General features: G+C 33.4%; 4 protein-coding genes and 1 long non-coding RNA gene across 5 annotated transcripts; 2 read left to right on the top strand and 3 right to left on the bottom strand.

Annotated features, from left to right (window-relative positions):
• Positions 1-330: 330 nt before the first annotated feature.
• On the bottom strand, positions 331-1,327 carry LOC148765099 (uncharacterized). The gene is made up of 2 exons (XR_016029835.1): positions 986-1,327; positions 331-525 (listed from the first exon to the last, which is right to left on the bottom strand). It is a non-coding gene; the product is annotated as an uncharacterized LOC148765099 (long non-coding RNA).
• Positions 1,328-1,701: 374 nt separating this feature from the next.
• LOC148765098 (peroxygenase-like) lies at positions 1,702-3,044 on the bottom strand. The gene is made up of 3 exons (XM_088812661.1): positions 2,810-3,044; positions 1,828-1,977; positions 1,702-1,739 (listed from the first exon to the last, which is right to left on the bottom strand). Exons 1-3 carry the CDS (start codon positions 2,931-2,933, stop codon positions 1,702-1,704), a joined length of 312 nt encoding a protein of 103 aa, XP_088668787.1. The 5' UTR covers positions 2,934-3,044.
• Positions 3,045-8,764: 5,720 nt separating this feature from the next.
• On the top strand, positions 8,765-10,885 carry LOC105952078 (myb family transcription factor EFM). The gene is made up of 5 exons (XM_012975584.2): positions 8,765-9,199; positions 9,270-9,466; positions 9,552-9,879; positions 10,227-10,303; positions 10,421-10,885. Exons 1-5 carry the CDS (start codon positions 8,968-8,970, stop codon positions 10,622-10,624), a joined length of 1,038 nt encoding a protein of 345 aa, XP_012831038.2. The 5' UTR covers positions 8,765-8,967; the 3' UTR covers positions 10,625-10,885.
• A 2,859-nt stretch (positions 10,886-13,744) lies between these two features.
• Positions 13,745-16,687, top strand: LARP6C (RNA-binding protein). Its single transcript, XM_012975586.2, has 10 exons — positions 13,745-14,362; positions 14,480-14,561; positions 14,654-14,748; positions 14,866-14,937; positions 15,018-15,097; positions 15,208-15,289; positions 15,472-15,519; positions 15,606-15,674; positions 15,773-15,880; positions 15,991-16,687. The coding sequence occupies exons 1-10, from the start codon at positions 13,976-13,978 to the stop codon at positions 16,219-16,221; spliced, it is 1,254 nt and encodes a 417-aa protein (XP_012831040.2). The 5' UTR covers positions 13,745-13,975; the 3' UTR covers positions 16,222-16,687.
• A 703-nt stretch (positions 16,688-17,390) lies between these two features.
• On the bottom strand, positions 17,391-21,220 carry CSTF64 (cleavage stimulating factor 64). Its single transcript, XM_012975585.2, has 9 exons — positions 21,031-21,220; positions 20,864-20,942; positions 20,158-20,332; positions 20,044-20,077; positions 19,617-19,936; positions 19,483-19,518; positions 19,063-19,374; positions 17,906-18,175; positions 17,391-17,697 (listed from the first exon to the last, which is right to left on the bottom strand). The coding sequence occupies exons 1-9, from the start codon at positions 21,068-21,070 to the stop codon at positions 17,560-17,562; spliced, it is 1,404 nt and encodes a 467-aa protein (XP_012831039.2). The 5' UTR covers positions 21,071-21,220; the 3' UTR covers positions 17,391-17,559.
• Between the last annotated feature and the right edge of the window lie 3,522 nt (positions 21,221-24,742).

Here is a 24,742-nt window from a genome sequence, read left to right as displayed (position 1 = left end):
TCGTCGCGAACGCTGCCAAAAAATCGTCGCCAAAGCGGTCGTCGCTAAGCCTGCGACGAATCTATTTTTTCGTCGCAACATATGGCGACGAATGCATATTTCGTCGTAATAATTCGTTTTTCTGGGTTATTCGTTTTGTAGCAAATAGCGACGAAAACATATTTCGTCGCAACTATTTATCCCTCAATTCGCTACGTTTTTAATATTTTCGTCGCAACATTTATTCATTAATTTGCGACGTTTTTCTAGGAACATTGCAATTTTTTTGTTTTATTTTTTTTCGCTGAATAATAATATAGAAATTAACCTGTAATTAATTATCAACTATAATAACACAATTAACTATGAGATATAATAACACATCACATTAAAATTGTAATTTAAGGTCAAATACATCCAAATAAAGTTAAAAAAAATACAAAAATTAAGAAAAATATTGTAGAATTACATAAAGGAGTTGATCCACATTCTTTTATCCATTCATCATTAGTTATCCACTTGATCATAAACTATTTCCAAGCGTGCCTGAAAAAAATGTTTAAGTATATAAGCATTACGTATAAATACGAACAAGTACAAGTTCACAATATAAAATAAAATAAAATAAAATAAAGAAGAGGCGTATAATCCATTACATCGATCAACATCAACAACTACTATCTAACATGAAGAAACTGCTATCAAACCAAATGATGCATATAAAACGAAGCCTATTGCCTAAAATTTACCGTGTTATTCATACCCAATTTATAATTTACACAAAGAATCATAAACCGAAATTTTTACCATCTTTCATTATTAAAAAAACACAGTTAAAGCTTAAACAAAAATGAACGGGGATAATCATTATCCACACATTATAGAGAAGTAACATGCTTAAATTACCACTTCTAATCACGTTCTCCTAGAAATTAGATCTTGAAGCAGAGCAAGTAAATAATTCTTCCTATTCAAGAAAGCAACTTATAAACAGTGAGGTACGTACCTTGAGCAGGGGAATTCTTCTACCGACAGATAGAGTATCAACCCTACTGCACACTCACACCCGCCGCTCGCCTAATCGTCCGCCAAGAATCCGACGCCTTAAACAAATCCACGCCCCTCGCAGTAACCCGATTGGTCAAGTTCCTATCGATGTCCCTCACCAAAAAGCTGCCCCTTCGTGCCATTTTCAAGGTCTGGAGAGAATTGGGTCTGCCCGATAACTTCGAGGACTCCGTTATTTCGAGGAACCCCGACATTTTCTCGCTCCGAGGTGGAAACGAGCCCAACACTCATTACTTATGGCTCGGCGATACTGAACCGTTTAAAGATTGTCTGGTTCCCGTTGTTGAGAATTGGTCAAATCTTACATTATCATACAAAATGTCAGATTTATAGACAAAAGAGTGTTGCGGAAGTTGGGGCATTAAAATTGCATATATAGGTGCCTGCTATTTACCTCATAAATAGGTAAATTTATACCTAGAGTTTTGAGGGGGCTGGGCTTCATAGATGGTGGACGGCGTCTAGCTGAACGCAGTGGCAGCGATTGGAAACGAAGATGACGGCCGGCGACTGCAGGGGGCGTGGTCTTGGGCAACGACGGCGGCTGGAAGGACATGGGCAATGACGGCGGCACCGACTGATTTTGCAGACTAATTTCTAGAGAGAGAGATGTATCTATCGCTACGCTCTTTTCGCACGAAGGTGTATCTATCGCTACGAAGCAATGATGTCGAACCCCATTTGCCGAAGCCCTGAGAAATTACATACAACAATTAAATCGACAAACCATAATTCTTGAATCTCTCAATAAAAGAAATTTAATTTAATTAAAAATTTTACCAGCATAAGTCTCCCATGGATAAACAATCCCATTATCGTCTTGATCGAAGAAAGCACAATGCTGCTGCAGCACACTCAGATTGTTGTGGTTATGCCCCGGTGTTCCGTTCGGGTGGTCCATATCGGGTGCAACCAACCCCCTAGCCATATCTAAAATCCAACAAACAAAAAAAAAAAAGTTAAGTACGAATTCGTGTATGCCATGCAAAGCTCCCGTTAATTCCGATTAATTCCCGTGACTATTCCCCTTGCCATATCTAAGATGATGTATGATCCAATGGTTATTATATCTACCCAACTGTAACTATGCCAAAAAAAAAAAACCTATTAGTTTCAATTCCGTTCCGATTTGGAAAAAATCGAAAATCAGGATTTCAAAAATTCGGAGGCAAAAACTTGATCTGCATAATTCGGAATTTTCCAATTTTCGCTCACCTTAAATATAAAATACATAATAATTTGTATTTTAATTGTAATATTCTGAAAACAACATGGAATTTTTGGAATTATTTTCGAAACTACAATGAAATCTCATATATATTCCACTTCCGATACAAATAATTTCAGAAAAATCATTAAGTCTGGAGTTTCGGAAACGAATTGAAAAATATTGTTCCAGAATCCGAAACAACTTTCGGATCAAAATCAGCATAAATCAAAAAAATTGTTCCAATTTGCACCCCTACTGTTGAGTGGAAATTCTACCCCAATCTCCCTAATTTCCCTAATCAAGAACCATTGCTTTAATTAATTAAGCTAAAAATCCAACAAATCTCTCCAAAACCCGAAGAACAAATTCAACAGTGAAAAGATCCATAATTCAGAAGAAAAAAAGCACCAGTTCTGAAACCCTAATCCCAAAACACACACACACACACACACACACACACACACACACACATATATATATATATATATATATATATATATATATATATATATACCCAGAAAAGAGGATCGATCATATTCATTAACAACTCACATGGCTTTGGAATAGAGGTTTCCAAGTCGGTCCGAACCGGTCGATCCTCAGTCACCGGAGCAAGCGCCGCCTCCGGCGACAGCGTCGCATTTCTGTCCACCCCACCTGCCACAATAGTCGCCATCTCTCTCTCTAGAAATCAGTCTGCAAAATTAAGAAAAGTGAGTAAACTTGGGGAGAGAAGATTGACAGCGTCAATTTAATCGGCGGTGAGAATGACGGGAAAAGGGAGGGAGTGTGGTCTGTGGAGGAAGAGAGAGTAAAATATTAGGGCAACGGCAGAAAATAGAGAGGGGTAAGTGAATAAATTAAGTCGTGAGCGACGATTCCGAGAATTTCATCGCAAATAAAGTAAATTTTACTTTAGGGTAGGTGGTGACGTTTAAAATTCCACTGGCAAATAAAATACTATTTCGTCGCTAATAAGATACTTTTTGGAGATACGTTGCGACGATTATTGTAATTAGTCGCTAGTAAAATTTACTAAAACTTTTTTTTGGTGTTATGTGGCAACGATTTCTACGTTTCGTCGCAAATAAAATAAAATTAAAATTTTTAAATGCATAGGTTGCGACGATTCACATATTTCCGTCGCCCAAAAATATTTTTCAGAAATATCTTGCGACGGTTTACACACTTTTGTCGCAAACAAGATAAAATAAAATAATATTTAAATATTTTGCTACGAAAACATATAATTCGTCGCAGTAGTTAATTATTAAAAAAACCAAATTATAATCGTTTGCTACGAATCTAATATTTTCGTCGCAATCATTTTCAAAATTGGTGGCGAGATGGAACTTGCGACGATATTTATTTATTAACGTCGCAAATTTGCTACGAAATTATTTTCGTCGCGAAAAAAAACGTCGCCAGTGTCCTGTTTTGGCCTAGTGGTAGAAATAGTCCAGAGAATACATGTTATAGTATTGCTCAGATAATAAGGCGTACATTAATGAAAGAGTTAAAACTTTTATTTATACATCATTGATTGGGCTGAAGTTTTTCTAGTTGAGATTGTCGGGCCCAAAACTTATTTGATGATTGGGGCCTCGATGGTACTGGTCTTCGATATTGGGCTCATGGCCTAATATGTAAAGAAATTGTAAGTCTATTGGATTGACCTAATTAGACATATCAACTATGTAGGGTTGAGTTGGTCATAACAAACTCTACGTTTCAAATTATCCATTTTGAAAATTGTTTTTTTATTTTATATTTCCTATCATTTTAGGCTTTCAATAATAAAATTATTCCTTTTTTCATATTTTGTCTATAGTATTCATGGATTAATTCGAATATGTACTCTCAATTTTTTTTTTTAAAAAGTAATAAATGAAGAGATAACAAGATAAAACGTAAATTACACGTTCTCCCTTGTACTTTAACTCAATATCACTTTACTCTTTTTTACTCTCAATTGCATCGATTTGTTCTCTCGTATTTTGGCTCAATATCACTTTACCCCCTTCTATACTCAAATGTATCGATTTGCCCCCTTATACTTTGGCTCGATATCACTTTGCCCCCTTCTACTCTCAACGGAATCATTTAGCCCCCATATACTTGAAAAATTGTCTCAATGTGGCCCTCGCCGTTAGTTTTCAAACTTTTGACCTTAACACTGTTTGATCTAAGTTTGAAAATTACAAAAAAACCACCCACCCAGTTTAAATAATCATTACAAAAATAAAAATAAAAATAAAAAATTGTGGCTGGCGTCGTGGACTATGTTTTCTCGTTGTCTTGAATTTTTATTATTATTATTATATTATTTTTTTATTATTATTTTTTTTTTATTTTTTTAATAATTATTTAAACTGGGAGGGGTGACCTTTTGGTAATTTTCAGACTTGGGTCAAACGGTGTTAAGGTCAAAGGTCTGAAAACTAACAGAGAGAGCCACATTGAGACAATTTGTCAAGTAAGGGGGGGAAAATCGATGCAATTGAGAGTAGAAAATGGGTAAAGTGATATCGAGTCAAAGTACAAGGGGGCAAATCGATGCAATTGAGTGTAGAAGAGGGTAAAGTGATATCAAGTGAAAGTACAAGGGGGGCAAATCGATATAATTGAAAGTAGGAGGGGGTAAGGTGATATCGAGGCAAAGTACATGGGGCTAAGTGGAATTTACCCGAAGATATATTAGTGGAAGGACATTTTGGTCATATTACACTTTTTTCCAAAATTCATATACAATTATGTTTATTCAAAGATGAAAATGTCAAACCATACTTAAATAAATAAAATAAAAAACAAGAAACACAAGTCTTGGATTCTGGAAAGTAATCAAAAGCGTGAAACCAAAGACTGGATACCATTTCTTGGATTCTGGAAACACTGTTTCATTATTCTAAATGTGCTGTATTTTTCTTAGTCAATCATGATTCCCTGACCTACGTCTCATGATTATTTAATCACGCGCCAAAGTTTAAAATTAAATATTATTCTTCAGAGAAAAATTGGGTGCTGATAATAAAAAAAAATTGCAAGTTGGTGCTTTCTTGACTGGTGCTCCAAAATTCCACGCAAATTATTCTTCTTATATTTACCATAAAGAATCTAATGATTTGACTACACAAATTAAATAGTTTTGATTAGGTATTTCAAATAATGGAATCCACCCAAATGTATGGTTTGTTCTAACTTTCATTTATTTGATTTATTTTATTGAATTTTAATATATTTGAGTTTGTGTTGAAGAGAAATTGAGTCGAGTACAAACGAGTTTTAATCGAGCTTGGGTAGCCTAATAATTTGTTCTATTTATCGTGTTTTTTTTTTCTTATCAAACACGAACTCAAATCAATCTTCATATTTTGTCGAACAAAATATATTTATACGACCTAGGTCTTGAATGTGTGAGTCAAACATTCATAAACTAAGCTGATGTTGGTCCAGCTAAACTCTTTCGACGCTCAAGTCAGTGATTTAGACAGGTAGGTGGGTAGGTCGATAAGAATTGTAGAGAACTCAAGGTGTAAAAATAATACGTAAATCAAAAATACGAGCTTGACGATTTATTATAATTTAATTAGTAGAATTGTTATTAGAGATTAACACTAAGTAAAATTAGAGTTCGTAAAGGACTTGTATAATTAAATTATTGAGATTGACCCGTTAATTTAATTATTTGCATAAATGTTGTGTTTTGAGGCCTTTTGATGGCCCGGTATAAAGAATAATTTATGGGCCTATTAGGACGGCCCAAATACATCGTTCGTCATCTTTCTTTCTTTTATTTTTTTGGACCGATGAGTCGACATCTTTCAATCATTGAAAGTTATAAGAAATTCAAATTTTCTGAAATTGAAAAATTAATTTCAATTCCGTTTTTTCGTTCTCGTAAAAGTTGGAAATCGAGACATAAATATTGTTTAAAATATAAGTTCGTAATGTAGTCAGAATATAATTTCAGAAATTAAAATTGGATCGAAAATCGTAATTTAGTATACAATCTCCATTATGAAAATTTTAAAAAATATTAAAAAAAATCATAAAATATAGAATCAAAAGTGAGGAGAAGTGAGAGAGATTCTACTCAAACGTAAGAATCCAACGGCTTGAAAAAAGGCTGTCAAAGTTTGTTGTAATAATTTAGTTTAGATTTGATGGCAAAAGGGGAATATTTAATATTTAATATTTAATATATTTTTTCTGCTCTCAGCCAATCGCTTTCTGGTTAGATCACACAGCAGAGTAGTAATCCAGCAGTTTGTCCCACCCCACCTGATTGATTCCTTATCCCTTATGGGTTGTACCACACGCTTTATCCGTCGCCCAGCAACTATTGCCACGTGGCGCACCGCACTCATACCACGTTTTCCTTCTCCTTTTTACTCCTTTTACTTCCTTACTATTCAAAATTGGATAAATTACAGTCGCCCCTGAAGTTAGGTTAAATTACGAAACATACCCTACTGTTTGGGCAATTACAACCACCCACATCAACTATGAATTTTCTTACACGTCTACTCTTATTGTGTCAAATTCAACATAATCTTCTAGATTCCGTGTAATATTCTTCAATTTCTAACCATTTTATCCTATTCGAGCTCGATATTCCGAAACAAGATGATCATAAGCAGGGGCGAGTCCACCCCTTTGGGAGGGTGGACTCAAGCCCACCCTTAAATTACAAATTTTTCCCCATATTATACTTATTTATCTATTAAGCCCACCCAATATTTATTAAATAACCCACCTAAAATCCAAATTAATGCAAAAAAAGCCTCAATTTATTATTAATTAGTCCACCCAAAATTCAAAATTATGCAAAAACCCCTTTTTTCTTCTTTTTTTTCCCTATTTTTTTTATTTAGTTACAAAAAAGTCCTAAACATTTTCGGGGGTATACCCCAGAAAATTTTAGCCCACCTGTATCACATTCATGGACTCGCCACTGATCATAAGATGTGTACCTTGCCTTGTACATATGAGATTATGGTGCATCAGAAACTGCATTTTTACACAAAACGAGTAAGTACTAGAGAACTTTCCACATAATCTAGAAGATTATGTTGAATTTGACATCATAAGAGTAAACGTGTAAGAAAAATCATAATTGAGGGATGTGGTTGCAATTACCCAAACTCGAGGGGGGATTTTCGTAATTTACTTAAGGGGTGACCATAATTTACCCTATATATGTATATATTATTTCTTTATTAATTATTTTTTAGAGATGTTTGTTTTATTTATTTTTTATGAAAATCCAATAATAAAACATGATCTTACAAATTCAAACAAAGATTTAATACTTGTGGGTTACAACTTATGTTGTCATGTGGATTGTCCTTTTGTTGAACAAAAGTTTACGGTTTTAATAAAATTGTCATAATTCACAACCCTTTAATTTAATTTGTGCTATCAACCAAAATGGACCGTCCATATTAATTTGACTTTGTTGACAATATTCTTTGGTCTTGTAACACTAATACACAATTCAATAATCCGATAGTGTTTTATGTTATTATATAGTTTTATATAATATTTGATAATATTTTCATTACTGAATTGATATTTATTGATTTGAATTAATAGATTCATTTCAATATTTATTAATCTATCATATTTTAGAATTTTAATTTCTTCTCAAACTCTCTCAACCAATAAAATCTCTCAGACGTTAATTTTCGACTCATACTATAACAGATTTGAGGTAAACTCTACACTTTTAAGAATATTGAATCATGTATATCTCGAATAAAAAACGAATTTTTCTATTTCCATGTTGTTCAACACGAAACCCGATTTTCAGTTTCTCTTTTCCCTTTTTTTAATTCCATGTTATTTAACACGAAATTCCATAATCGATATAGAGATTTTGTATTGACCAATACGGAATAACCAATTTTGTTTTGAAAAAACAAAAAAATTACCTGAAAATTGTGATAATCGTCGACAATTTGCTAGATTGAAAAAGGAGAGAATTTGTTCAACTCTTGGATTTTTTTAAATTATGCTGGAAATATTTGCGTAACCTATCAAAAGCCCTTCTGCGTCTATCAAGCCCCAATAAATACACCTAGATTCCGCACAAATTTGCCTTAATTTATATAGAAGTATCACAAATTTGCCTTAATTTATATAGAAGTATTTACATTGTTTATTCCAATTTAGAAGGCTACAAAATTGAATTTTATATCTTAATTATTGTGTAGGTAAAATAGTTGAACAACTCTAGTTATTGTGGATAATAATTTTGAGCTAGAGTAATTTCTTATCCTACTATTTTCGTATTCTAATTAATATACATTAAAGTCGATGAAAATAATTTTCTTCAATTATTTTATAAATAATACTATTTTTTACATTTATTTATTATTTATTATTTATTTACATTTAAGCTACAGGAAAGAGATAGAGATGAAAATTGAAATATGCGACGACGTGAAAAAGACTCTTCCCATTTTTTTTTATTATTTAATTATTTTTTAATATAAATAAACACAATTATCTGTTAGCGCAACAGCGTAAATCACATTGCCCTCACCTCTGTCAAAACTCGGCGTTGTTCACCAGAATCTTCTCTCCTTTCTCTCTCATCAGTTTCTCTCTCTACAAATACATACATACACATATACATACACCTCCTGGTTTTCACACTGCTCACTTGCAAATTACTGAACCACGGATTCGAGATCTGGAAGAAAAAAATGAGGTCGTTAATCCCGCCGGAGCTCACCTTAGATTGCGGCGGCGCTTCACCGGAAATTAGGGTTCCGACAACAACAACCGGCAATTTCCTCGTCGGAATTTCATCGATTCAAAATTCGCCGGAGAAGATTTCGAAGCTCGAAGACTACGTTAGCAGACTGGATGACGAGATGAAGAAGATCGACGCTTTCAAACGGGAGCTCCCTCTCTGCATGCTCCTCCTCAACGACGGTGAGTTTCTATTTTTTCTTCAATTTCCCCATTTTACCCCTCACCGGAAATTTTTTTTTTTCAATTGCAGCAATTGCGAAAATTAAGGAGGAGCTAATTCAGTGTAGGAACTCAATTACAGAACCAATTATAGAAGAATTCATACCCTTGAAGAAAAGCTTACCCAAAAAAGAAGATGATAAAATTGATTCAGTAGACAAAATGAATTGGATGAGCTCCGTACAGCTATGGAATTCAGATAATCATCCAAATACAGAAAATAAAAAGGTAACAAAACAAAAAATTAAATAAAAATTGTAAGAATTTCTCTGTTATGCGTACTTATGAATTTCTCTGTTTTTTGATGAATAAGAAATGGGGAGGAGTTGATTTGATCAAGAGTGGTAATAACAGGACAGAAGGAAGGGCATTTTCGTCTTTTAAAAGATGTGCTGATTTACCAGCTCTTTCTCTAGCTACACCAGAGATCAAGAATTCGAAGAAGGAGGAGATTTGTTCGAGCGATTTCAGCCCGAAATCGAGTTCTAGCAGATCGGGATCTTCGTCTGCAACTAATACCGACCAATCGAATTCCAAATCCAAATTACCGAACCAAACTAGCCGGAAACAGAGGCGGTGCTGGTCGCCGGAGCTGCACCGCCGCTTCATCAGCGCGTTGGAGCATCTCGGAGGCCCTCAATGTTAGTTCCAATTCCGAAAACTAACTATTTCACAATTATTATTTTTTTCGATAATTTTTGGATTGGTAACAAAAACGGAATCTTGAGTCTTGAGAGTCTAAACGACGTTGGATTGCCAACCGAAATTCGAATGTCGTCCGGAAAATAATATTTTTTTTCTTGAATAAGTTGTTTCCTACGTTTCTTTGTGTCTTGTGAAAATCGATTTGATGGGCTAAACGCAAGAGCTTTAATCGATATCTTACATGATTTAATCTCGTGAAAATATTGGTTAATGATGTAGCAATGTTCTTCATTTAATTTGATATTCGGTTTTTAATTTTTATGATATATATTATTTTTTGCAGCCGCTACTCCGAAGCAAATTAGAGATCTTATGCAAGTGCACGGCCTAACAAACGACGAAGTGAAGTCTCATTTGCAAGTGCGTCGATCCTCCCATTTTTTCTCTCCCTCAAATTAATTCCAATATTCAATCTATTATAAAGATTGATGCTTGATTAATTTCTTGATTGCAATTTTTTTTCGTTTTTTTTTTCAGAAGTATCGGCTCCTCGCACGAAAACTTGCTCCGAAAACAAACACCCTAGTCGGAATAGGAAGTTTGTGGATGCCCCAGCAACAAAAAGAGTCTTCCAAGAAGAGCAATTCACAATTCGGCTCGCCTGTGGGCCCACTTCTCTTAGCCTCGTCGTCTAGGGTTTCTTCCATTGTCGAAGAAGACGACGAGAAATCCGAGCTGTAAGAATTTTGATGTGTATAAAAATCTGTCCAAACGTGAGCCTTTTTTTTTTTGCAGATACAAGAAAGTGAGGGAACTTTGATGATTATTAGAAACTCTTTTTTAATTTTTTTTTTAAATTATTGTTTTACTTGTACAATTGCCATAGAAGAGAGATCTTGAGGGGCAGAGTGCAAATTTTTGCAGGATTAGATTAATTGAATTTTTCTTAAATAATTTGTTGTATTGGTGCACAAGATTCTGGTAAGATTTTTGCTCTATTAATTATTGCCGCCTCATAATTATTTAATTAATTAAATTGATGAATCTATCTTGGAATTAATTAATTTAAATTATTTTTTGCTTGGTTTGACAAGACTACACATATTAGATTAAAAGTTTAAAATAAAGAAATATTGACTTTTTGGAGGACTCCATTATTTCCTGCCACCTGTCTTGGAATAAAAAGGCAAATATATTGGAATCAAAATTAAAATAATAATTCTTGTGACTTAATTGATGGAAACTTAATTAAATAACTTAAAAGTGATTAATTAACTATACAATTGACAACAATGGTTCACAGACAGACAAAAAGATGAGAATCTTGATTTGTTCAAATGTTCAAACTTGGAGAGAAAGCTTATGCTTTTCAAATTCAATTCCTTTTTGGGTAAATCAATTAATTATTATTTTAGTTAATCTTTTTGTAATTTGCACTCTACCCCTTGAGTTTTGCACTTCTATGGCATATTTGTTATTGTTATCGTAGTACGAAAATCATTATTATAATGGATATTGCATCGGACAAACCGGGCTTTGTTTGACCATTATCAAGCAAATTGTTCGATTATGTTGGACCGATACAGTCAGTAACAATAAGTAATAACATTTCTACCGTGTGAAATATTAACCTTGATTAGTATATACTAATGTCAATCAAACTCATTAAACACAATCCAAGGATACAATTAACTTCATTAGAAGCTTGTTTTTAATTGGCTCATCAAAAATTACAAAAAAACAATTTGTTGTCCCTTGTGATATCTATCCAAAATAGTGCAAAAATAAATAAAAAAATCAAAATAATGGAGAAAGAATCTTTAAGACAAAACATGAAATGAGTGAGCCTACATTCAATTTTAAAATGGGCAAAAATTAAAAATTAATAAATGTTTGGTGAAGTGTTTAGAGTGGGAAAAAGGTGGAACCACCTAATTAGCCTTTCATTCTACTTAAGAGCTATTTTATTTAATTTTAATTTTAGTTTAATTTTTAAGTGGTTCCTAATTGATTGGATTCCATTTTTCAAATTCAGCCAAATTTCCTCAACTGTAGAATTATTTTATTATTGGTATGGGGAATCTGATACCATGCAACATATGGTTCTCTTTTTTACATGCTCATACCATAATATTCCTTACAAAATGTGTGCCTATTATTGGTGTAAGAATGATTCTCAAGCAAGGGCATAAACGACAATTACTGTTCTTAAAATGGATTAGTGATCGAATTAGTGTATTCGAACCAGAAGGAACGGTTAGGATCTACATTCTCATGACTTCCTTCCAAGCCCAACTCCTTTAAGGCCGTCGGAACGCACACTGGATGCCGAATCTTAGACAGGCGATGGTGAATTGGTAAACGGAAAATAGTAAATGTGTGAGAGAGTATACAAGTATTTTATTGATGTTTTATCGTATTTTTAACCGGACTTGTCACAAGACTTTATATATATAGGAAGACCACTATAATTGCTTCATGGTTTAACTCGCCTTAGTTAGGTCGAGATTTACATTGATTGCTCTATTATTACATTTATTTACATACTTTCTTTATCTATTTAGGGAAAGTATGTTTGAGTCTTCTACTTCTAACTGCTCTCTCGTTCAGCTCGCCACCTACCCCGTTGATTTGTCTCTGGCATATTCGTATGGGCTGACGAGTTTGTTGTTCTTAAGAAACCTTGTCTTTGATGTGTATTGGGTCGGTGGGCCCAATAAATCTCTTTTGACCCATATATTTTATCCTTATATTATTTAATAAGCTCAATATAGGAAGTTTGACCCAAGCTTGCCAAACTGATCCCATATATATATATAATATAATTTTGTTAAATATTGAAATACATAAACACTAGTAATTTTTTTTATATTTCTTCTTCAATTCTGCCATCAAAATTATTCATCCTCATCGTAATTTTGAAATAACAAAAGGGTAAAATGGCAAAAACACATTTTCAAATTAACAGTTATACACCGATCAAATGGAGATTTTGATTTTTGTAATTATGCAAACACAACGGGAATATTTATAATCAAGCCTTACCTCACAGTTTGTTTTCATGATTTGATGTTAATTTATTTTGCAAAATCGAAATAAAATACTAAATTTAAACATACTAAATTCGATTATGTACATTTTATAATTTTGAAGTATGAGTTACTACAACACAAAAATGACACATAAAAAAAACGTGCGCAAAATGAATTCTAAGCACATGGTATTTACTTTTTTATTTTATTATTATTATTATTATTATTATTATTATTATTAGTTGGGTAAATTACACTTACACCCCTGAGTTATGATAAAATAACTTTAAGGTCCTTGTGGTGTTGGTAATTACCGGAGCCAAAATTTCACGCTCTGGGGCCCGATATGGACTATATTTGTACCCCGTGGGGCCGTTAATGCCACCATGGACAAAAAATTATAAATCGTAGTTAAAATAATAACAATTTAAGAAATGTTAGGAGAGCCATGTCACCCCCTAGCTTTATGTTGCTCCACGACTCTCTGAAACTAATAGTCCGCTTAGAACCCCAACGGAGTAACTTATCCAATGCATTATTCCGTTAGGGTGTCTAACAATATTTCAGAGGCGATTATAATTAGCGATATTACAAGGACCTTAAAGTTATTTTCGCATACATCGGGGGTGTATGTCTAATTTACACTTATTATATTACATAACACACTTGTGTGTTTATAGATGAGACCCCCCAATAAAATAGAAGCTTCTCTTCAAACCTTAAAAGAAGGAAAAAAAAAAAAAATCAGGTCAAACACCACAAATATCGGTCAAACCTCGGAATGCAAAACCATGAAAATCTCACTTACAACTCCAAATAAATCATTTGAACAACAGAACTAAAATTCAGGAGGAAACAACAAATTCCCATCCAACAATTCCTTAACCAATCACACACACACACACACAATAAAAACGTGCATAAAAAACTCCCCCTCTCCCACTTTATAGTTTCCAACTAAAAACATAAATAAATAAAATAAAAAAATAAATAATAAAAAAAATAAACTAAAAAAAAAAAAGAAATCTTTAATTTGATCCAAGAACCGGATCATTCAAAAATGGCTCAAATGAATCAGAGAGATTTCGACAATAGGGAAAGCGAGAGGAGGAGCAGCGGCGGCTCGTTCAAGTTCAATGTGGCGGCGCCGGAGTTTGTTCCGACGGTGTCCCAGCCGGCGGCGGCGCCTGTTCCGGCGCAGGTGCCTATAACGGGATACTTCTACCCGTGCTTTCAGTCGATCGACGGAGGGAGTGGGAGTTGGATTTACGTTGCTGATCAAGAAATTGCGATCCCTTTAATCCAATCCAAGATTAATGCTAAAGTGGGCCCTGCCCAGATCGCGGCGGCTGCCGCCGCCGCCACCGTGCACCACCACCATAACAGCAATCAGCCGCCCAAGGATATTGCCCTAGCTGATGAGCTTAAGCAGAAGATCATCAAACAGGTTTTGGTTTCTCTCTCTCTCTCTCTCTCTCTCTCTCTCTCTCTCTCTCTCTCTCTCTCTCTCTCTCTCTCTCTCTCTCTCAAATTAAAATCAAGAATGAATCTTTGAATAAAACAGGCAGAATACATGTTTAGTGATATGAGCATGCTGGCAAATGAGACACTTGCAAAGCACGTGAGTAAAGATCCTGAAGGCTATGGTGAGACATTATATTGTGAATTAAATATATATTTCTTTCTTTTTACTTTTAATCATTTTTTAAAAAAAATAATTTTTTTTTTGTATCGACAGTGCCGATTAATTTTGTTTCGACTTTGAAGAAACTGAAATCGCTCAACGTGAATAATCAAATGGTGGCGCAGGCTCTTCGCTCGTCTTCGAAACTGGTCAGCATTGCATGCATGCATCCCCTTTCGGCGAAAATACGATACATGCATGCATCGTTTTATCGATTTTTGGATTTAATATTTATTTTATTTATTTGTGTATACATATATATTTAGGTTGTAAGCAATGATGGCAAGAAGGTGAAACGCAAACACCCCTTCACCGAAAAAGAGAAGGAGGAGCTGCAGGTATACATATATATAGATATGGATTTATGTATGTATGTATAGTTCTTGACTCATTCATAATGATCGAATTTTACATGCAGTTGCGAACTGTTATAGCGGAGAATCTACCGGACGATCACTCGCATCAGAAAATCGAGAAAATGTTTAATGTCGTTGGAAGGTAATAATTGGAACATATTATTTTCTTCTTTTTCTCGATAAATTTAATTTATGTTTTTGATTTCGTAATTATCGATTATGTATTTATATGGCGATAAATATATAATGCAGTATCAAGTCGATCCGTATATGCCAACCACAAGAACACAATTCTTCTCGATCTTCTAAAGGCGATATCGTTGTTAGTAATAAGGTATATATATATGTGTATATATATATATATATATATATATATATATATATATATATATATATATATATATATATATATATAATATGGTTTTCTTGTAAGAATGTACTTTAATTCTTTTATATGTGGCGGCTCAATTGATTTTTAACCCGTTTTCGTCATTTTTTTTTTCTTCGTGTGTGTAGTTGCATGCTCTTGTCGAGTATGAGAACCATGAAACGGCAGAGAGAGCGGTATGTGTTCACTTTCGAGCGTTTTATTTCTTTTCATTCTTGATATTATGATTTTTTTTTAACATTATTTTTAACGCATTTTTTAGGCGGAGAAATTAAACGATGAAAGGAACTGGCGAAAAGGGATGCGAGTGAGGCTTATGCTCAAGCGTTCGGTGGGTGAAAAACCTCAATTTCTTACGAAGCACTATTTGTTGACACTTATGTACGAAAAACATCTAATGTCGTCAAGGGTAATTTGGTAATTTTGCAGCCCAAGTCCGTCCTTAAGAACCGAAAGTCGGAATTCGAAGTGTGTTTAGACGACGACCATCATCACGCGCACGAGGATGGATCTCGGCTTAGCAGCTCAGAAAATGAGGTAAAGCTGCTCAGCAGCACTCCATCAGATGCTACACCTAGTGAAATACACCCGATGTATAATCCATTTCAAATTTCATTTCATTTACATTTGCATTTAATTTCGTGTAGGGCGACGACAATCCATCGGCATTGAAGAGAAGTTGGTCAAGAAACCGAGGGAAAGCTACGAAGACTCACCGCCCTCAGCTTCAAGGCACGCGAAGCTTGCCTACTCCGTCATCGCACTCTGGAAGCTCCTTCGCGGGCCAGCCCGTTAAGGGGCCCAGAATGCCTGACGGGACCCGCGGGTTCACTATGGGCCGAGGGAAGCCAATTGCTATTCCGGTTCAATCCAGTTAAAACGAAAAACTTTAACATGAGAAACAAAAACAAAACAAAAAGGAATGGCAAATATTTTTATATTTCCATCCTAGACATAAAATAGTGTGGAAATTAAACTATTTTATGGGATTTGTTTGTGTTTTTTCTCTTCATTTTTTCGGGACTCTGCGGAGGATGGATTAAAATAGTGTACATCAATATAGCGATCGTGTTTTTTCGACAGAGTCGTCGGAGGTTATTTGTAATCGATTCTACGGCCAATGTGGTCGGTGATTTTTATTTTTATTTTATATTTATTTATTTATTTTATTTTATTGAGGGTGGGGGTTTTAGAAAGTAGGAGTTTATAAGAATAGAAGATTTGTGAGATTTTTGTATGTTGAATTCTCATGCAAGAGTCATGATGAATCTTCAATTATTATTTTTAAAGTTAAATGTATCTTCATCTCTTTTGAATTCTGCAGTGAGAAACTTATTTTGTTTATTCTTGATTTTAAGAATTTTGTTTTATTTATATTAAATAGTTTTAGATCGTGCAATGCAATTAAATTTGAAATACAATGATAAGAATAAAAGTAATTCTTTTACTACTTTAAAAGTATTTAAATCTATTTAAAATCAAGTAATTGTTTTACTACTTCAAAGGTATTTAAATCTATTTAAAATCTTATTATATATTAGTGGTAATGAAATAGTGATTTTAAAATTATTTTACTAATTTCAAATACTTATAGGGTTCGTTCTGTTACACGTTCGGTTGACAAGATTCATACTTACTTAAACCTGCTATAAAAATTAAAGTTCAAAAATTAAATGTTACTATTTCATTAAATTAGTAGCATCCCTCACGGAGATTAATTTAGTAGTGGGTAACTAAACAAGTAAAAGACAATTTTATGATTCAAACCACATATTAATTTTGTTAAATAAAAGATCTTATAGACAAATCTCGTATAATACTAGAATCTAACAAATTTAATACAAAATCTAATACAATGAACCGAACGTCTTACTAACTAAATAATTAATTAGTTAAAAATTAATCCAATCTCAGCTAATTTAAATAATTCGATAGAAAAAAAAAATTAAATAAATAAAGTCAGATACGAAGTATGCTATTTATTTCCCAAGAATTGTAGTAGCAAAAACCATAAGCTTAACATAAATACTGAAAAACTGAGACAGAGTTTATAACCAAAATTTCATTTACTCTCAACATTTCATTCTTTCTTTTGAATAATGTTACATTTAAGGGCCTTTTGAAACAATTAATTACTTTACAATGTAAATAATTTCATACAGTAAAACAAGTGCCCCCTCTTCTTTTTCCTCTTTGAGGAGAGAGAGAAAATCTAACTAGGTCGCCTGACGGAGCATCTGCTGAAGTTGAATTACTTGCCTCTGCTCGTCCGGCGAGAGTGAACTTAGCTGCTCCGGTGTCAAATTCAGCATTTGCTGAAGTAACGCAGAATCCACGTCAGCAGGAAGTTGCATCTGTAAACAAATAATAAAAAATTATATCAAATTTAGCCTCTGCATGTTCGTGTTTTAACTTTTTACGATATAACAGTCGAAATTATAGTAAATAAAAAAAAAAGGAAAAAAAAAAAAAGAAAAAATAAGTTTACATCAATATCAATATCTCCTATAGTTTCTTCACCGATCGTAAAAATATAACTGAAATGAGTGCCTTAACAATTACCTGAGTGAGCGGAGTCTCGTAATGTGGTTTTGCCGAAGGTTGTCTTACTGCAGCATTCGAATTTGGAAATGGTGCGGGAAGTGATGTAGCTATGTTGACAGTGTGTGAAGAAGGGGTTGACTTTCCACCGTTGAGTTTCGCCATTTTCGATGCTCTGTCGATTTGGTCAACACTATCGGTGACCATTCTTTTCTTCTCGGGGACACTTAACGAATGCACTCTTAAATCCATATTTTCTGGCATGGCGGAGGATGTTGAGGAGCTAATATTCTGTTATCAGAAAAAGAGAAACGGCACATAAGCATTCGTCATACACAAAAAATAACAACAATCACAAATTTACTACGTATTCCAAGGAGATAGACATAAAGGCAAACAAAAAATCGACAATTTTCGTTATATTAAGGGTAAATTACAATCAACCCCCTGAGGTATGTCATAATAACTTTAAGGTCCCTGTGGTATTGACAATTACAACCACCCCTAAAACTAACGTGACATTAAAAACCCTAACGTGAAGGGTGTTGTTGTAATTACGAATATCACAAGGACCTTAAAATTATTATAGCAAACCTCAGAGGGTTGGTTGTAATTTACCCTCAGGGGGTGTTTGCTAGAGATTTTGAAAACTTATTAATGAACTTTTTTTTGACTGATAATCAGTTATTGAGGGTTTGTAAAACCAAGTTTTGCTTTTGTTCTCTAAAAATAAGTTGCTTTAATCTATAATTTGAAAAGCACATATGGAGTAGCTTTTTATGGATTAAAAGCACTTTTGGAAATACTACCAATGGTATTCGACATTTATACCGTCATTGCTTTTTTATCTAAATTCGTTTAATATGGATATTTTAGATATTTCACCAAAATAAGCTAAAAAAATAAATTGATTTGCAACCACGCCCATAATAAGCATTTTGTTTCAACTTTACTCACAATCCCCAACTTCTACTTATAAGCTTTTGCAAACACCCTCCATAAACTATGTACATCCATCAGCATAATAGCTTTTGGAAATGATTCGAAGAATGACAAATTGTCTGTTCGGTAAAGATATCCAACAAATAAGTTGAATCGTTTCTTAAATGCTTCAGCATAATAGCTTCTTGACTTCTTTTTTTCAATTCTTGCATTACGATTAAAATAAAGATTGGCACCTGAAAACTTGGAGCTGAAAATTGTGAATGCATAGGATGTGTGGCGGCATTCTGAAGCATCGGCTGATCGTTGTACACGGAATTAGGACGTTGGCTTTGCACTAGTTGTGGGCGTTGAATTTGAGGTTGTAATGTTGGAAACTGCTGAATTCCTGCATACTGGTTTGGTACACCGGCCAATAATCGACTTTCTTGTCCATAAGGCGGCGGTTGCATTCTGTTCTGGGCAAGTGGCGGCAGCCCGGGTGCGGTTTGAGCAACTTGCACCACTGGTTGAGTAGAAGCTTGCTGATTATTATTCGGCATTTGTAACTGCATATAGTTCAAAGAATCGAACGCACAAGAATATTAAGTAAAACAAAAACGGCGATGAAGGAAGGTAAAAAAATTAAAAATTCATTCTTGATGAACGGAACATACCATTTGTGGGGAGACGATTCCGAGAATAATCTGGGCCTGCATTCAAAATTCAAATAGAAGTTGTAAATCAATCTCGTAAACTACCAAGTAATATTGATAAATAACTATTCAAACTATCGGAGGATGGTAAGAACCTGGAAAAGAGCTTTAGGCAAGCTCGGGTTGGCGAGTAAGAGCTGGCGGGCTTGTTCTTTATTTTGTGTAGCCACTGCCTTCATTTCAGAGACAACCTCTATAAGCTGACTCCTCGACATTTTGGCCAAATGACGAGTCAAAGGGTCGGTGCCCAATAAGGGCTGACTTTGAAAACCGGTCTGGTTAGATGTGCTCGTCTGAGCTGATCCGAGAGCTCCTGCCATGACAGTTGCAGCAGCCATCGCAACTGAATCGCCTATTGGCTGATGAAGACCGGGGTTTGCTTGCACTGATTGACCCCCAAATTGTTTAATACCATCTGCATTATAAAAAATATTAAAATAACAGCATAAATAAAAGTAAGATAACTTCAAATTTTTATTCGGATATAGATGAAAAATGAAAAAATTCAATAATTTGACTTACCGACACTCGAGGAAACGCCAGGAACACCACGCACCTGCAAGAATATGAAACTATTAGCAAAAAATTTACGTAGTTAATCTTTGTATAATGACGTAGATTATTAAATAATTTTACCTGTTCACGACCCCGGTCGGTATTCTTGTCGTTCTCAGCAAAGTCAACTCTTAGCTGTCGACCATTAATCTCGTAGCCTTGAAGATTACGACGAGCACTTAGCGCAGTCTCTTCATCCTTGTACTCGCAGAATCCATAACCTTTTGGTTTTCCAGTTTCTCTATCAATAACTAATCTGTGATAGTGAAAAACAATTTTAAAAAAAAAATGTAAATATCGTTTTATTACCCCGACAACAATTTAAAAAAAACGAAAACAGGTTAAGAGGAGAATTGTAAACAATTAAGTACTTTTAAATGTGTTTTTGTCTTTCTCCAGTAACATTAAACTATTGAGTCCTATTAACTAAATAGTAGGGTTAATACCACGTTCGAGCGGAAAGATTCGAACTAATTTAATCCCACTATAAAAACTAAAGCCCGTAAATAACTCCGACTATTGAAAAAATTTAACCGATCACTGTACCCAAATAAGCCCTAAATGTCAAAATCCACCAAATAAAATAAATTAGCATCTAACAACCACAGAATCAAACCATATCGATACCACAATTACTGCTCGTAAACTAGAATTGAAACGCGTTAACTCCTCCATCGGGCCGCCATTAAAAATTCGAACTTTGTATACAAACTTTTAACATCAATTAGCAAATAGAAAAAAAAATCTAAAATATTAATATTTTCCTGAAAATTTGATGTGAACTCACCTGAAGGAGACAACTGGACCAACCTCCTCGCAAATTTGAATCAGCTGTTCTTCGGTAGCGTCGTAAGGAATATTCCCAACTGAATCAATAGCAATTATAAAAAAAGTGAAATTCCGAAATCTCGATAACTAAATTGAAGATATAAATTAGGGGAAAAAAACACGAACCAAAAACGCAGCGATGCTGGGATTGAGGATTGGCGGCCATCAACTTAGTCAAAAATCACAAAATCACGAAGAAATCGAATATATCTACGTCGTCAAAAATCACAAAATCACGAAGAAATCGAATATATCTACGTCGTTAATTAAGATTACTCTGACTATTGGGGGAAAAAATTGAGAATAACTAACGAAACAGAACAATTAAATATATTTATATAGTAATTGGACTATTTCTATATTTGGGCCTACTTTTTGTAGGATTAGGCCCAATTGAACAAGCCCGCCTGAGAGTTGGATTCAATTTGGTCCAAGTGTAAATAATTTGGTAGAGATTTTTTCGAGATTAATAGAAAAACAGGTAGTGTTTGCAAAAGCTTATAGAAATAGATTATAAGTTTTTTTCTGCGTATAATCTGCTTTTAGGTGTTTGTAAAATAAACTTTTGCTTTTGCTTTTCTTAAATTAAGCTACTTTAATGCTTTTCTTAAATTAAGCTACTTTAAGCTATAATTTTAAGGTGGTGTTTGCAAATGCTTTTTGAAAGTGATTATGCGGTTTTTTTTGCTAATAATTTGTTTTTAGGTGTTTGCAAAATCAACTTTTGCTTTTGCTTCTCTTAAAATAATCTGCTTTAAGCTATTTTTTTAAAAGCACCCCTAACCCTGCTTTTTCAATTTTAGTTCATTTTCCGAAATATTTGCAAACACCCCCAACTTTTAGAAATAAGCACTTAAAACTAACTTAAATCACAATCACTAACTTCTGCTTTTAAATAATCATTTGCAAACACCACCTAAAAGCCGTCATGTATCTTTTTTCTCTATTTTAGTTTTTCAACTAATTTGCAAACACCCCTAACTTTTTGAAATAAGCACCACAATCGCTAACTTCTGCTTTTAGATAAGCTTTTACGAACATCACTTTAGAATGTTTCATTTATTGATATTTTGTAAGAATTATTTGGAGTGTTCTAGTATCTTTTTCTCTGTTTTAGTTTTTTCAACTAATTTACAAACACCCCTAACTTTTTGAAATAAGCACCAAATTCCAACTTAAATCACAATCGCTAACTTTTGCTTTTAGATAAGCTTTTACGAACATCACTTTAGAATGTTTCATTTATTGATATTTTGTAAGAATTATTTGGAGTGTTCTATTGAACAGCTCATAACCATTGAATTCATCATCAACATCCATGGGTGAGGGTGACTTAGTATAAATAGAAGTGGTGACCTTCAGTTGTAGTCAACCAAAAAATTTCAAATATTGTGAAATATTCAAAAAAAAAAATCAAATACTCATAAAACCATGAGGAAATTGAATCCTCAAATTGGATTGGAATTATGGTTCATCTTCTGATCAATTATAAATTCTTTCGACATTTTCCCAGAACATATTGATTCCACTGACGATTTACATAGTTTATATAGAGATCGAGCGGGGTTTTGTAATGGAGCCCTCATCCTACGTGTTTCTTCCCCGATTTGGATTCGAAGTTGTTTAGATGTGGTCCAAACTACCTCTTGGCCCATAACAGACGTGTTTCTTCCCCAATTTGGACCCGAAGTTGTTTAGATGTGGTCCAAACTACCTCTTGGCCCATAACACAAAATGGGATCTAACTTGAAAAATATATATCGAAAATTAGAAAACGACATTGCCCATAAAAAAAATGAGCTCCAACTTAAAAAAATATTTAAAATTAAAAAATGTCTGCAAAAATAGAATGATATCTTACTTATGCATCCCAATCTTACTTATCTTACTTATCTTACTTAAAAAGTCTGAAAAAAAAATAATAAAAAATTGAAAAAGATAGAATGATATCTTACTTATGCATCCCAATCTTTTTATTCTACGCGCAACGGAGTATAGTTGAAATAGACCAAAACATTTGCCCATATGGATCGTGAAAGATAAAATGAACTGATTGACAGCTTATTCGATGGTCCTATACATCTGAAGATGTTAAGAGAATGAAGATGTTAAGAGAATGCGCAGTACGTGACGAGTTTGCACCACGACCGGATGCGATTTGTAAATAATTTTCAAAAATAAATAATGAAAATGTATAAACTAAATCGATGAATGAATAATCGATGTGGATAAGACGTACTATATTATATCAAATAGTTTTGAAATGGATTGGTTGATTGGTCGAGCATGAGTTAGCTTGTGATGTGATTCAATAATAATATTTGATATATTGAAAACAATTCTCCTAATTGTCATTTTGCCTTTACACTTTTGTCACACCAACTAAAAATATTTAATATTGATTAGCACTATTTACATATAATGGTGAACAATTTCATCACCCTTATCTTGTTTTTTAGTTTAATATATTGGTCCACTAGTATGATTTTGGAATTGTTAGGACCGTGAAAAGAATATATACTAATAATTTTTTAAATAAAAGACAATATAATCAAGAAATTATATATATATATATTGTTCAAGTTGTGGAGACAATAATAATCATAACAGTGTTTTGGAATAGCAGCTTGTGCTATTGCCTATATCTTGTCGACACAAACTTTAATAAATAAATAAGTTCAAAATTGGGTAAATAGCACTTAACCCCTTTGTGGTTTGGACATTTTGCACATGACCCCCTTATGGTATGAATTTAGGTACATAATCCTCTTGTGGTTTTGACATTTTGCACATGACCCCCTTATGGTATGAAATTAGGCACATAACCGCCTTGTGGTTTTGAAATTTTGCACATGACCCCCTTATGGTATGAAATTAGGCACATAACCCATTTGAATAAAAAACTGGAAAAGACTAAATTACCCCTATCAAGTCAAAAATTCTTGTTTTAATTTAAAAATAATTATTCTATAAAATGAAAAGTTTAATGTAATTTTTTGTAAAATGAGAAATATAATATATTATTGTGTTTTTTTCTATTTTACCGCACATATATATTTTTTAAAATTTAATTTTCATTTCAACTTTAAAGAAATGTTTCTTTTTAGATTTTTCCAAAAGAATAAAAAAATAAAGACTTTGTTTCTTAAAAAAATTAATGTCCATATAATATATTATATAAAAATAATAATATAATAATCATAATTAATGATAATGTTAAAGATTTTCAAATTAATTTTTAAAATCGAAGAAATTGTCAACCGTACAATAACTTGTATTATATACCTTTTGTGCTGTAAAATAAAAAAAAAAACACAATAATATATTATATTTCTCATTTTACAAAACTGTAAATTAAGCTTTTTATTTTATAGAATAATTATTTTTAAATTAAAACAAGAATTTTTGACTTGATAGGGGCACTTTAGTCTATTCAAGGGGGTTATGTGCTAATTTTATACCATAAGGGGGTTATGTGCAAAATTTCAAAACCACAAGGGGGTTATGTACCTAATTTCATACCATAAAGGGGTCATGTGCAAAAGTTCGAGACCACAAGGGAATTATGTACCTAATTTCATACCATAAAGGGGTCATGTGCAAAAGTTCGAAACCACAAGGGAATTATGTGCCTAAATTCATACCAAATGGGAGTCATGTGCAAAATGTCCAAACCACAATGGTGTTAAGTACTATATACCCTTCAAAATTTGAAGCCATGTTTGGCCTCTTTCTAAAGAAAATATATAGCTATTCCTTCAAATAAAATCGTGGTTAATTAATTTATTTTTTATTTTTGGGAAACACGTGTAATATATATATATATATATATATATAT

This window comes from Erythranthe guttata, chromosome 14 (genome assembly GCF_056151865.1).
Source record: "Erythranthe guttata isolate IM_541 chromosome 14, IM_541, whole genome shotgun sequence".
Classification (NCBI taxonomy): Eukaryota; Viridiplantae; Streptophyta; class Magnoliopsida; order Lamiales; family Phrymaceae; genus Erythranthe; species Erythranthe guttata.
The sequence above is the reverse complement of the archived record's forward strand: the minus strand, read 5'-3'. Positions and strand labels throughout refer to the sequence as shown.

Coding starts and splice junctions, on each gene's coding strand:
- CSTF64 (XM_012975585.2), bottom strand. CDS start 21,070: ATGGCCGCCAATCCTCAATCCCAGCATCGCTGCGTTTTTG. Junction 19,937..20,043: donor TGGCGTTTCCTCGAGTGTCG/GTAAGTCAAATT, acceptor TTTATAATGCAG/ATGGTATTAAACAATTTGGG. Junction 19,375..19,482: donor GAATCGTCTCCCCACAAATG/GTATGTTCCGTT, acceptor AACTATATGCAG/TTACAAATGCCGAATAATAA.
- LOC148765098 (XM_088812661.1), bottom strand. CDS start 2,933: ATGGCGACTATTGTGGCAGGTGGGGTGGACAGAAATGCGACGCTGTCG. Junction 1,978..2,809: donor AACCTCTATTCCAAAGCCAT/GTGAGTTGTTAA, acceptor GTTGGATTTTAG/ATATGGCTAGGGGGTTGGTT. Junction 1,740..1,827: donor TCCATGGGAGACTTATGCTG/GTAAAATTTTTA, acceptor GTAATTTCTCAG/GGCTTCGGCAAATGGGGTTC.
- LARP6C (XM_012975586.2), top strand. CDS start 13,976: ATGGCTCAAATGAATCAGAGAGATTTCGACAATAGGGAAAGCGAGAGG. Junction 14,562..14,653: donor TAAAGATCCTGAAGGCTATG/GTGAGACATTAT, acceptor TTGTATCGACAG/TGCCGATTAATTTTGTTTCG. Junction 14,749..14,865: donor TTCGCTCGTCTTCGAAACTG/GTCAGCATTGCA, acceptor ATATATATTTAG/GTTGTAAGCAATGATGGCAA.
- LOC105952078 (XM_012975584.2), top strand. CDS start 8,968: ATGAGGTCGTTAATCCCGCCGGAGCTCACCTTAGATTGCGGCGGCGCT. Junction 9,467..9,551: donor CAAATACAGAAAATAAAAAG/GTAACAAAACAA, acceptor TTGATGAATAAG/AAATGGGGAGGAGTTGATTT. Junction 10,304..10,420: donor AAGTGAAGTCTCATTTGCAA/GTGCGTCGATCC, acceptor TTTTTTTTTCAG/AAGTATCGGCTCCTCGCACG.